Genomic DNA, 12,627 nt, shown 5'->3' with positions numbered 1-12,627 from the left:
TGTACTCAGCACTGCTCAGGCCACACCTTGAGTGCTGTGTCCATTTCTGGGCTCCTCAATTCAAGAGAGATGTTGAGGTGCTGGAAGGTGTCCAGAGAAGGGCAACAAAGCTGATGAGGGGCCTGGAGCACAGCCCTGTGAGGAGAGGCTGAGGGAGCTGGGGGTGTGCAGCTTGCAGAAGAGGAGGCTCAGGGCAGACCTCATTGCTGTCTACAACTACCTGAAGGGAGGCTGTAGCCAGGTGGGGTTGGGCTCTTCTGCCAGGCAATCAGCAACAGAAGAACAGTCTCAAGTTGTGCTGGGGGAAGTCTAGGCTGGATGTTAGGAGGAAGTTGTTGTCAGAGAGAGTGATTGGCATTGGAATGGGCTGCCCAAGGAGGTGGTGGAGTCATCCATTCCAATGCCTGGAGGTGTTGAAGCAAAGCCTGGATGAGGCACTTAGTGCCATGGTGTAGTTGATTGGACAGGGCTGGTGCTAGGTTGGACTGGATGATCTTGGAGGTCTCTTCCAACCTGTTTGATTCTATGATTCTATGACTGGATGATCCCCAGAGGTCTCTTCCAACTCTTCACCATGCAGGAGTACTCTGGGTGCTGTGGTGCCTTGGCTGTAACAACCTGACTTGGGCGTTTGTGTCAAGGTCTTCTGCATCCTGCATCTCCCAGCCATCGAAAATTCCATGGTCTCTTCAGTAACCATTAGTAATCAGGAACTTAGTTTCACATCCTCTTTCTGAGTCCACACAAGGCCCCATAAGTACATGCTAATACAGTTTCCTCAGGACTGAAGCAGGGACAGATCCTGATCTCATGCTGCTACAAACCAATGGTTCACTTCTCTCTGGTAGCTCTGCCTCTTCCTACTCCACTTTCTGACTGCAGCAGTAGTATTGGTGGTGACCTGCAAGTCTTGTGCTGATGGTGAGTGTTTTGAATTGGTGCCTGCAGGGCTGGTTTAGGTTAGCAGCTATCATTGTTTCTGACTTGATGGACAGAGGGCTGGAGCACCTCTCCTATGAGAAGGGACTGAGGGAGTTGGGGCTGTTCAGTCTGGAGAGGAGAAGGCTCTGAGGTGACCTTATTGTAGCCTTTCAGTATCTTAAGGGGGCCTACAAGAAAGCTGGGGAGGGACTTTTTAGCCTGTCAGGTAGTGACAGGACTGAGGGGAATGGAACAAAGCTGGAAATGGGTAGATTCAGACTGGATGTTAGGAAGAAGTTGTTGAGCATGAGAGTGGTGAGAGCCTGGAATGGGTTGCCCAGGAAGGTGGTCAAGGCTCCGTCCTTGGAGGTGTTTAAAGCCAGGCTGGATGAGGCTGTGGCCAGCCTGATCTAGGGTAGGGTGTCCCTGCCCATGGCAGGGGGGTTGGAACTAGATGATCCTTGTGGTGCCTTCCAACCCTGACTGATTCTGTGATTCTCTGACTTATCCTTGCACAAGCTCAAAATGTGAGGGTCTGTAGAGAAGGTCTCCCTCACTTGGTTGCCGCCCTCTTCATGAAGTCTAAAGGACAGGATGCCTTCCAGAGGGACTCAAACACCCTGGAAGGATGGGCTGAGGAGAATTTCATGAGGCTCAGTGAGGCAAAATGTAAGATCCTGCACCTAGGTAGGGGCAACCCTAGGCTGGGGGAAGCAGAGATTGAGAGCAGCCCTGCAGAAAAGGACTTGGGGGTGCTGGTGGATGAGTGACTGCAGCAGGCTGCCCAGAGAGGCTGTGGAGTCTCCTTCTCTGGAAAGATTCCAAACCCACCTGGACACTGCAATCCTGGGCAAGCTGCTGTGTGTACCCTGCTTTATCAGGGAGGTTGGACTGGCTGATCTGATAGAATCAGAGGACTGTTTCAGTTGGAAGAGACCTCTAACATCATCGGGTCCAGCTACCAACCAAACACAACCATGGCCATTAAACCATGCCCTGAAGTGTCATATCCACACATTTCTTGAACACCTCCAGGGTTGATGACTCCTCCATCTCCTCCTGTCTCCAGTGATCCCTTCCAACCCCCACCATGCTGAGATTCTGTACAGGTAGAGGCAGGAGGAGAGACCTAATGGCTTCTTAGAAGTGAACTTCCAGCCCTTGGAAGTGATCTTCCAGCCCTCTACTCCTAGCTTTGTCTCTTTAAATAATTTATAGTTCTTCCAGACACTTCATTTTTGGCTCTTTTGTGCCAATGGCTTAACATCAGAAAGTTCCAGTGCTGTGTGATGACCATGCTCAGAGATGGAGCCTGCAAGCTCCAGCCAGCCCTCACCCGCGTTTGTAGGAGTTTACAACCTGTTGTTGTTCCTTCTGGACAAATACAGAGGCTGCTCCATAGAATCTGAGCTTCTCCTCCCTACTGTATGGTCACAACAATCTGTGATTTCAGAAAATAAACCCCCAGCCAAACAAAGAAGTCTTAACCTGTAAAAAAGTTATGGCTGGAGGTGCCCATTTTCTGACGGAGGGGTTTGGTTTAACGGTGCAGGGGACAGAAATGTGAGGAATAATTGTTTTTGGGCCTAGAACCAGGAAAACTACTTTTTCCAAATTAATCCAGTGAGAGCCATGAATCCCCAGTATTTCATATCACACTTCATAAAACTCCAGTCATAATCCATAAAACTGACATTATTAGATTAAAAACCTCAGTTCCTCCTAGAAGGAGCTCGCTCATTAGACATGCTGTAGTTTTATAACCTTAAAGTTCCTACCCAATTACCATGATTAATACTGTGCTTTAATAACAAAATTCTTAGAGATCACCACAGGGGTTGATACCATCTGTTGGGGATAATTGGGCATTGAAATATTGTCCAGCAAGAGAAGGAAGCTCCCTAAAACACAGCTCGGGACTAAGGTAGGAAGGGGTCGGCCCATCCACCACAGCCAAAGAGTTGGAGGGTGGAGATGGAGAGATCTCTTGGCTTGCCATCGTGATAGGAGCATAGAATGGCCAAGCCTGGCAACATAGAATGGGTTGGGTTGGAAGGCACCTTAAAGGTCATCTAATTCCAACCCTACTGCCATGGGCAGGGACACCTCCCGCTAGAGCAGGTTGCTCAAGACCTCGTCCAACCTGGCCTTGAACACCTCCAGGGAGGAGGCAGCTGTGACCTCCCTGCAGAGGCAGAAAAGTACTGTGAGATGTGTTCAACAAACTCCTTCTTCGTGGAGCTGATGAGGAAGCAGAGAGCTGTTTCATTTGGAAGAGAGACTCAAGATCACCAACTCCAACCTTCCACCCAGCAGCACCGCCACGGCCAGCAAACCACGTCCCAGCTTGCCACGTCCACATGTTCTCAAACACCTCCAGGCATGGCAACTCCACCACCTCCCTGGGCAACCTCTTCCAGTGCCTGACAGCTCCTAATTACCCACTCTGGTTAATCATCCAGAATTATGAGGAGGAAAGAAAAGCATTTAAATGTGAATTACATACACGTGTGAAGCCCTTGGACACAAGTTCTCCTCGGGGTCTGACCTCGGCGTGCTTTAATTCGATGCATATTAATCAGCCTGTGTTCATTAACACAGCTCTCAATTAACTGACCCTTTCCTGGTGGGATTTGCCTCGTGCAGTTGCAGTGACATTAAGCAAACAACTTTGCTCTTTGCCACTGGTGCTGGAGGCTCCATTTACAGCTTCGTGCAGAGCGACTGGGTGGTCCACGGGAGGTTTTGCAGTAGTGATTCACCTCTCTTTATTGCTTGGAAGTCAGAAGCAGGAGATCTTATTTCCTCCAGCCCTTAAAAATCAGAGGATTCAAAACTAATACAAGTTTGGCACTTGCTGCTCTGTGGGTGGAATCATGAACCTGACACGTTTTCAACTTGGGTGACTCGGAGTGAGGCTCGGTCCTTGCGCCAGCTCCTGGGGCTGCTGCTGGGCACTGGCAGTGATGTCAAACGTGGGTCAGTGTGTGGCCAGCAGGTTGAGAAGGTTCTCCTTTCCCTCTACTCTGCCCTAATGATGCCACAGCTGGAGTACTGGCTCCAGTTCTGCCTCCCCCCCCCCCAGTTTAAGAGAGACCGGCGAGGTCTCTGCTGGAGAGAGTCCAGCTGAGGCTATGAAGATGCTGAGGGGCCTGGAGCATCTCTGTGAGGAGTAAAGGCTGAGAGCCCTGGGGCTGATGAGCCTGGAGAAGAGCAGTCCCAGAGGGGATCTGATCAATGCTCAGCAAGAGATAAAAGGTGGAGGACAAGAGGATGGGGCCAAACTATTGTCAGTGTTGTCCAGTGACAGCACAAGGGGAATGGGCACAAAGTGGAGCCCAGGAGGTTCTGTCTGACCAAGAGGAGAAACTTGTCTTGTGTGAGGGTGCTGGAGCCCTGGATCAGGCTGCCAAGAGAGGTTGTGGAGTCTCTTTGTCTGGAGAGCTTCCAAACCCAGCTGGGCATTGTGATCCTGGGCAAGCTGCTGTGGGTGCCCTTGCAATCCAACTTTTAACCCAACACCACCACGGCCATTAAACCATGTCCCAGAGTGCCATAGCCACACATTTCTTGAGCATCTTCCATCTCCAGAGGTTCCTTCCAGCCCCTACTTTGCTGGGGTTCTGTGAAAGTCCCCAGACTGTGTTACTGGTGTGTATGGAAAAGTATTTTGGGAGACCACCTCTTATTTTCAGGAGTAAGCACCACAGCGAGCTGGTGTCAGGGGAGGTGAGGATGTGATGGATGGGGACACTCCAGGATAAACTGTAGGGAGACTCCAGGGACCAGTGTTTGGGCACACAGGTATTGCAGGGGGGGACTTGTAACTAAGAACTGGACCTGCTGCATGACTCCATTTCTGATCATCCTGAGTGAGTTCCTTTGAGGTGATGTCCCCACAGAGCATTACTGAAACAAGAATTGGATGCCAAAACTCTTCTGCCTGTAATGCAGCTGTAATGCATCCAAATCTTGATCTAACCTTGTCCAGCATGTTTAGATTTAGATTGTTTTCAGGACAGGAACTGTCCTCCTACCATCTGTTTTGGCATGTCCAAGCTAAAATGCTCCATGGAGCCTCCTTGTGTTATGTGATGATAACAAAATGCTGATAAGAAGCTCCCTTGGAATGCCCTGGAGAAACCCAGATGTGTCTTCACAGCCACCACTCTAGGGTTGGCTCCATGTGACACAGGGTTTTGGTGGCACTGAAGCAAGTTCACAACGTCCATTCCACACCTTTACATCAGCTCTCTGAAAGGAGGTGGGAGCCAGGTTGGGGTCAGTCTCTTCTCTCAAGGAACAAGAACAGGATAAGAGGAAATGGCCTCAAGTTGCACCAAGGGAGGTTTTGGTTGGACATTAGAAGAAAATTCTTTACTGAAAGGGTTCACAAACGTTGGAACAGGCTGCCCAGGGAGGTGGTTTAACAGAGGCAGAGCTGTGGTGCTGAGGCTTATGGTTTAGCACCAGGCTTGGTAGAGTTAGAGAATGGTTGGAGTCAATCTTGAAAGTCTTTTCCAATCAAAACTATTCTGTGTTTCTATGATCTGGGACAAGTGTCAGTGCCAGCAAGGTTGAGCTGGGAGCAATCCCTTTTTGGATGGAACATGGAGACCTCATAGTGACCTTCCAGTATCTGAAGGGGGCCTACAGGAAGGCTGGGAAGGGACTATTGACAAGGTCTTGTAATGACAGGGTAAGTAAAGGGCTTAAACTGGCAGAGGGGAGATTTAGACTGGATGTCAAGAGGAAGTTGTTTGCAGTGAGGGTGGTGAGACACAGGCACAGGTTGCCATGGGAGATTGTGGCTGCTCCCTCCCTGGAGGTGTTCAAGGCCAGGTTGGATGAGGCTTTGAGTGACCTGTTCTAGTGGGAGGTGTCCCTGCCTATGACAGGGGGCTGGAACTGGATGATCTTTGAGGTCCCTTCCAACCTAAATCATTCTCTGGTTCTGTGGAGGAATGAAATGCTTCTGATATTTTGGGTGAAAACACACAGTGAGTGTCAAAGCAACGCAACGAGTCTTTGAGCCTGTCAGTTCTCAGCATCCTCAGCGGTGTCAGCACAGCTTGGGCTCCTGCCTTCCAAAGGCCAATGGGCAGATGGGATGAAACAGGGCTGTGCAACACGTGGGATGCTGCAGCATGGGTTTGGAGCAGAGATGTCTGTGTGCTGCTGGGATCAGGTTCTGTGTAGGAGGACTTGTGTGCACAGGTTGGAAGCACTAACGTGACACCAAGATAAATGTGGCGTGAAAACACAGCAGGAGGGGTAGGGCTGCTTGAGCATGAGAAATGTGAACATCACTGTACAAGTTCCTAGTGAGATCCATCTGATATCCTCCATACGCTCCTTGTCAGCACCCAGAAAGATTGATGGAACCTCGCTGGGGTTGAGGGCACAGCTGCTGGGATCGGCAGGCAGGGGAGTCCTCAGGGAGAGGAGAGCAGAGCTGTTGGATGTGCTTCAGAGGGTGAAAGTGGGGAAAGGAGGTGACTGCACAAACAGGGAGGGCTGTGAGCAGGTAAAAATGCTGGCTTAGAAAAAAAAAAGTCAGTAGAGACTGAGCTTGACTAAATTTAGGCTAAACAAGTAGGAATTAAAAGCAGTGCTGGTGAGGAAGCAGGATTTGCTCCGTGCATTTGGGTTGGTGCGAAGCTCTCATGAAAGGCTCTGTTGGGATGTTGGGATGTGCCTTCAGCAGGGGTTTACCTGCACCTCCCCCATGACTGCTGGGTGAACATGGTGAGGAAATGGCATTTTACAGCTGCAGGATGAAGCCATGTGCTGTGAACCATCCCTGGAGGTGTTGAAGCAAAGCCTGGATGAGGCACTTAGTGCCACGGTCTAGTTGACTGGACAGGGCTGGGTGCTAGGTTGGACTGGATGATCTTGGAGGTCTCTTCCAACCCGGTTGATTCTATGATTCAATGATTCCTCAGCAGGCGAAATGGGCAGTGCCCAAAGATCACAGAATCACCTGGGTGGAAAAGACCTTAAGATCCTGGAGCCCAACCATAGCCTAACATCTTCCTGCACACACAGCTGTTAGACCATGTCCCTGAGCAACTCATCAAAACATCTCCTCCTAAACACCTCCAGAGATGGTGACACCACCACTTCCCTGGGCAGCCTGTTCCCAAAGCTGACCACCTAATGTGCATGAGGACTTGCTGCAGGGTGGCAGGAAGGTTCCTCAGAGCTTTCAAGCCGTCGTAAAAGGAAGATAAAGAAGTTGCCCAGAGAGATGGGAGATGCTTGAGCGTGTCCAGAGAAGGGCGACGAGGCTGGGGAGAGGCCTTGAGCACAGCCCTACGAGGAGAGGCTGAGGGAGCTGGGATTGGTTAGCCTGGAGAAGAGGAGGCTCAGGGGTGACCTCATTGCTGTCTACAACTACCTGAGGGGTGGTTGTGGCCAGGAGGAGGTTGCTCTCTTCTCTCAGGTGGCCAGCACCAGAACGAGAGGACACAGCCTCAGGCTGTGCCAGGGGAGATTTAGGCTGGAGGTGAGGAGAAAGTTCTTCACTGAGAGAGTCATTGGACACTGGAATGGGCTGCCTGGGGAGGTGGTGGAGTCGCCGTCCCTGGAGCTGTTCAAGGCAGGATTGGACGTGGCACTTGGTGCCATGGTCTAGCCTTGAGCTCTGTGGTAAAGGGTTGGACTTGATGATCTGTGAGGTCTCTTCCAACCCTGGTGATACTGTGATACTGTGATGCTGTGATGCCCCAGCCTTGGAACCATTCCAGGTCAGGTTGTTTCAGGCTCTGAGCAACCTGCTGTAGTTGGGAACATCCCTGCTGCTTGCAGGGGAGTTGGATTAGATGAGTCCTTTCAAACCCAAACCAGTCTGGGACTCTATAAAAAATCCAAGATGTGTCTCCAAAAAGCCTTTCCCAACATGTACAGATATTTATGGAGACTCCTCCAAAGGCTCCCAGATTTTTCCACTCTCTCTGCCTTACACATGCAAAACATTCTCCTAAATGGCCAATAAAAGCTAAAATAAAAAAAAAAAAAAAGAGGAAAAAAGCCTCTTAAAACCCCTCACTTCTATATTTAATGCTGCTCTTTAATTAGAAGCTCCAATATTTCCTCCTGGAGGGTTTCAGGAACGTTGCTGTCACAGATACCTCAGTATAAGCAGGAAGGGGATGGATCCCCTTGGGACACAACTGCTGTGCTGACACTGGGAGCATTATGGAAATCAAGTCACTCTATACCCTGGCTGATCTTGCTCCTGCTGAAAGCAAGGGCAGAGCTCACACTGCAAGCCAGTGGGGTACCTTTGGGCTGTAGCCTGGGCAGGGAAAGGTTTGCCATGGCTGTTGGAATCATGGATAATCAGCAAAGCATGGGCTAGGGTGCTAAAATCCATCCAGCATTTCCTTCACCACACTTTATTTGCTCTTTACAACCTTATGGCTCTCTACAATTCCCTGAAAGGAGGGTGTTGTGAGCTGAGGTGTTGGTGTCTTCTCCCTAGTATCAAGTGATAGAATGAGAAGAAATGGCCTCGAGTTGCGCTAGGGAAGGTTTAGCTTGAGCAAGAGGAGCAATTCCTTTCCTGCAAGAGTGGTCAGGCATTGGAACAGGCTGCCCAAGGAGGTGGGGGAGTCACCAGCCCTGGTGTTAAAGAAACTTGCACGTGTGGCACTTCAGGACATGGTTTGGTGGCAATGGTGGTGTTGGGTTGGTGGTTGGACTTGATCTTAGAGGTCTTTTCCAACCAAAACAATCCAGTGACTCAGCAAAGCTGGTGAGGGGCTGGAGCACAGCCCTATGAGGAGAGGCTGAGGGAGCTGGGGGTGTGCAGCCTGCAGAAGAGGAGGCTCAGGGCAGAGCTCATTGCTGCCTACAACTACATGAAGGGAGACTGTAGCCAGGTGGGGTTGGGCTCTTCTGCCAGGCAAGCAGCAATAGAACAAGGGGACACAGTCTCAAGTTGTGGCAGGGCAGGTCTAGACTGGATGTGAGGAGGAAGTTGTTGGCAGAGAGAGTGATTGGCATTGGAATGGGCTGACCAGGGAGGTGGTGGAATCACCATCTCTGGAGGTGTTGAAGCAAAGCCTGGCTGAGGCACTTAGTGCCATGGTCTGGTTGATTGGACAGGGCTGGGTGCTAGGTTGGACTGGCTGATCTTGGAGGTCTCCTCCAACCTGGTTGATTCTATGAGTTGCTTGATGTCCTTGCTTGATGTCATTTGCTTGATGTCACTCAACCCTCCACTTGCCTTTTTCCCCCTTCAGGTGCTTCTGATCATAAGTGGAAACCTGAGTTTCCTGAACTGGCTGACCATCATCCCCAGCATTGCCTGCTTCGATGACATCAGCCTGAGCTTCCTCTTCAGCTGCAGGCAGGGAGGGGTGAAGGAGCGCCTGGCACGGATGCAGCTCAAAGAGGCGGCTGAGAAGCAGCTTCCCCTTGGTGAGTTGCTCCCAGAGCAGGGACACAGATGTCTTTGCTGAGCTTATCTCAACAGCTGTCATCTTCTGGAGCAAACCTAGTCGGGCAGGGAGGTGACTCTGCCCCTCCATGCTCTCCTCTGTGGGCTGGAGGGTTTCTGGACTTCACACTGGAGATGATGAGCTGGTGACTGGTTCATTTAGTTTTCAGTTTGACTATTTAAAGTCCAGGATGAAAGAGATTTGAGATGAGGATGTTGTGTTACAAGTCTTGTGTTTGCTGTCCTCTTCCCCATGAAACAGTGGACCCATCTGCCCTCCTGCCCTTTGCTCCCACCTCTGCTGGGGCTACATGAGCACCCTGGTTAAGTAACTGGACAGGAGGTTGGTTTGCTAGACAGATCCAATCGAAGGAGAGAGTATCTGTAGAGTTCTGGGTGGATTTAGAGACTTCTGCACCTCTTTTTTCTGCCAGCAAAGCAGAGGCTGTTGAGCTGGTGCTGTGTGGCAAGAGAAGCCCTCACAACTAGGTCACTGGAGCAGAAGACAGGGGGGTACCCAGCCTTGCTCATAACCTAATTTTACCAGACTCTGGCCAGATCCTCAAAGTCTGTGTGTCTAATTCCTGTTGAGACCTGAGGCTACCATCACTAGTGCTCAGCTCCTGCCTGCTTCATCCAGATGTCTTGGCTCATGCCCCACGCTCCTTCCCCAGCGCTTGCTCCATCCATGCCATCTTCTGGTTAAACTCTTTTTGTCTCTGACTGAGTAGCTGTGACCCCAAGGGCACAGTGTCAGTCACCACCTGCTGAAGGATGAGCAGCCCATGTATGGCCATAGAGTGTGACCTGAGGAGCTGCTAATGCCAGCGTGGTGGAAAGCTTTGTGTCTGTGTCTACTCTTTAACTGCAGACTCTGAAGTTCAGTCCAAGAAAGACAAAAAAAATCCCCATCTTGATGGACTCAGACTGCCCTGGCAGCAGCACAAGAGGGTGAGAGAAGGCATCTCAGCAAGCTCCTTCCCAAATCAAATGATTCTCCAGAAACCTTCTCAGACTAAACAATTATTAATAGCTTCTGGGAGAGGTTCAAATAAACATCCCTCTCCTGCCGAGATAAGGGGAAAGCTGCAAGCAAGGGCTTTGAATCTGATCCTTTGGCTGCTAATGTTAAATAAATTGAGAAGGGCCATGAGGGTAGAACCCCTCAGAGGTCATGGCTGCTTGTTTGTCCTATTGCAGGAGGTGTCTCCTTGGCTGGAAATGCAGCACTGCTCCTGCAAACCAGATCCCAAAGTGCTGGTGGAACAGCACAAGTCTCCTACCTGACTGATAAGCAATAAGAGAAAATGCCAAAGGAAAATGCCCGTGGCAGGGGGGTTGGAACTAGATGATCCTTACTCCTTTCCAACCCTGACTGATTCTATGATTCTAAAATGAGGTTTGAATGTAGATAGTGAGGAGGGAGGGTGGGGGAAAAGCAAGAAATAAGTTTGGAGCAGTGAGGAGGAGCCAACCTCAGGGAGGAAGGGAGCGCGAGGAGCTGGAGACACTCCACGCACGGCTTACAAAGCAGGAGCGCAGTTCTGAGCAAGGTGCAAGTGCCAGCTGTGGTTTTTCCCCTGTATTAAAGCATGATTAATCTGACATTTTAGACATTTTTCTTTTTAGCCCTCTCTCAGACTATTTAGAGAAAGGCAGATCTCTGGAGCGATAGTGTCCAGCCCTTGGCAAGGCCACAGTGTGATTACAGCGGGGCCTTTCTCAGCCCCGCCGCAAGAGCTGGGAGCAGCTGGGAGCACCCAGGCAGGGAGGAGCAGAACCCATCCCCAGTGGGGAAATCATAGAATCCTAGAATGGTTTGTGGTGGCAGGGACCTTAAAGGTCATCTAGTCCCAAGCCTATGGCAGGGACACCTTCCGCTAGAGCAGGTTGCTCAAGGGTCCATCTAGCCTGGCACTGAATATCTCCAGGGAGGGAGCATCCAAACCTCCCTGGGCAACCTGTTCCAGAGTCTCACCACCCTCACCAGAAACAATTTCTTCCTAAACCATCATCTTCTGGTCTGCTTTTGTGTCCTGAACAGGCTGCTACATCCGCAAAGTGGTGAACATCTCCTTTGGCCTCCTGATTGCTTATCTCAGCATCCCAGTTGTGCTGAACCTGCTCAACTCCAGACAAGTCATGAACACCTCGTTCAACCCTCTCAGGATAGTGAACACCTATGGAGCTTTTGGGAGGTACCAGTGTTTTAATGACACATCATTGTGGCCTTGAGTTGTGCCAGGGGTGCTTCAGGTTGGATATTAGGAACAATTTCTTCACAGAAAGGGTTCTCAGGGTGCCCAGGGGGATGGTGGAGTCACCAACCCTGGAGAGGTTTAAAAGACACATGGATGTGGTGCTGAAGGACATGGTCTAGTGGTGGTGGCTCAGCACTAGTGGTGGGATTGTGAGCTCTTAAGTGAGTGGTTGGACTGGATGATCTCAAAAGTCTCTTCCAGCCTCCACAGTCCTCTGATTCTGTGATCATATAGCTCTGTCTCTCTCTGCAGTATGATTGGTAGGCTGTGAACCTTCAACATAACCAGATGTCCTTCCAGGCTTGGAATATCTGTTTATGAGAGTGAAGGAGAAAAGGGAGCAGGTTTCTTTCCCACTGAATTCCGTTTTCTTTGAGCCACTTTTAGTGAGCTCATTATATTGATGCAGGATGGAAATATCCATAGGAGAGTTCATCCAGTGGACAGTCTTCACCATCACCAGCCCCACTGTATTTCTGGTGAACTTCTCCTCCCCTGTCCCTCATGTCAGTATTCACACAGAAGTTATTGGCTAGCAGGTTTTCAGGCCAACAAAAGGAAGTGCTTTTTCCACTGAGTGACTTGGGGAATTCACTGCTACAGGAAACTGTGGAGACAAAAAGTATAAATGGCCTCACCAAAAAAAAAAAGGAGAGGACAACCCAGAAGCAGTCTGGCTGCTGCCTTCAGCTCAGGAAATCCCAGTTTCAGCTGCAAGGTGGGACTGGGCAAGGAAAACATCTCCAGTTGAGTTTGTAAGTGGGATGTTGTTTAAACATCTGAGTTTGGGTTTTGTGGGGACAGGTCACCAGGTTTAAGTCAGCCATGGTTGAGTTCATCATAATGGTTCTTGTGTGTTGGCTCTCCAGGTCTGTTTCTGACCAGGGCAACTAAAAAAATGCTGAACAGCAAGGCTGCCTCAGGACAGCCTACCCAGGGGCAGCAGCAGGGGCAGTCTTTAGATGATTCACAGAGAGAGTGATTGGCATTGGAATGGGC

The 12,627-nt window shown here is 50.3% G+C and overlaps 1 protein-coding gene across 2 annotated transcripts in view; it reads left to right on the top strand.

The window, feature by feature from the left end:
* LMF1 (lipase maturation factor 1) overlaps positions 1–12,627 on the top strand; it is a 255,459-nt gene that overhangs the window by 209,381 nt on the left and 33,451 nt on the right. For both annotated transcript variants that reach the window (XM_064153521.1, XM_064153520.1), the window contains exons 7-8: positions 9,171–9,348; positions 11,412–11,565. In XM_064153521.1, the coding sequence (XP_064009591.1) occupies positions 9,171–9,348; positions 11,412–11,565 (332 nt within the window). The remainder of the gene's footprint in view (positions 1–9,170; positions 9,349–11,411; positions 11,566–12,627) is intronic.

Source organism: Pogoniulus pusillus, chromosome 13, assembly GCF_015220805.1.
Source record: "Pogoniulus pusillus isolate bPogPus1 chromosome 13, bPogPus1.pri, whole genome shotgun sequence".
Taxonomy (NCBI): domain Eukaryota; kingdom Metazoa; phylum Chordata; class Aves; order Piciformes; family Lybiidae; genus Pogoniulus; species Pogoniulus pusillus.
This window is presented reverse-complemented; position numbering and strand designations above follow the sequence as displayed.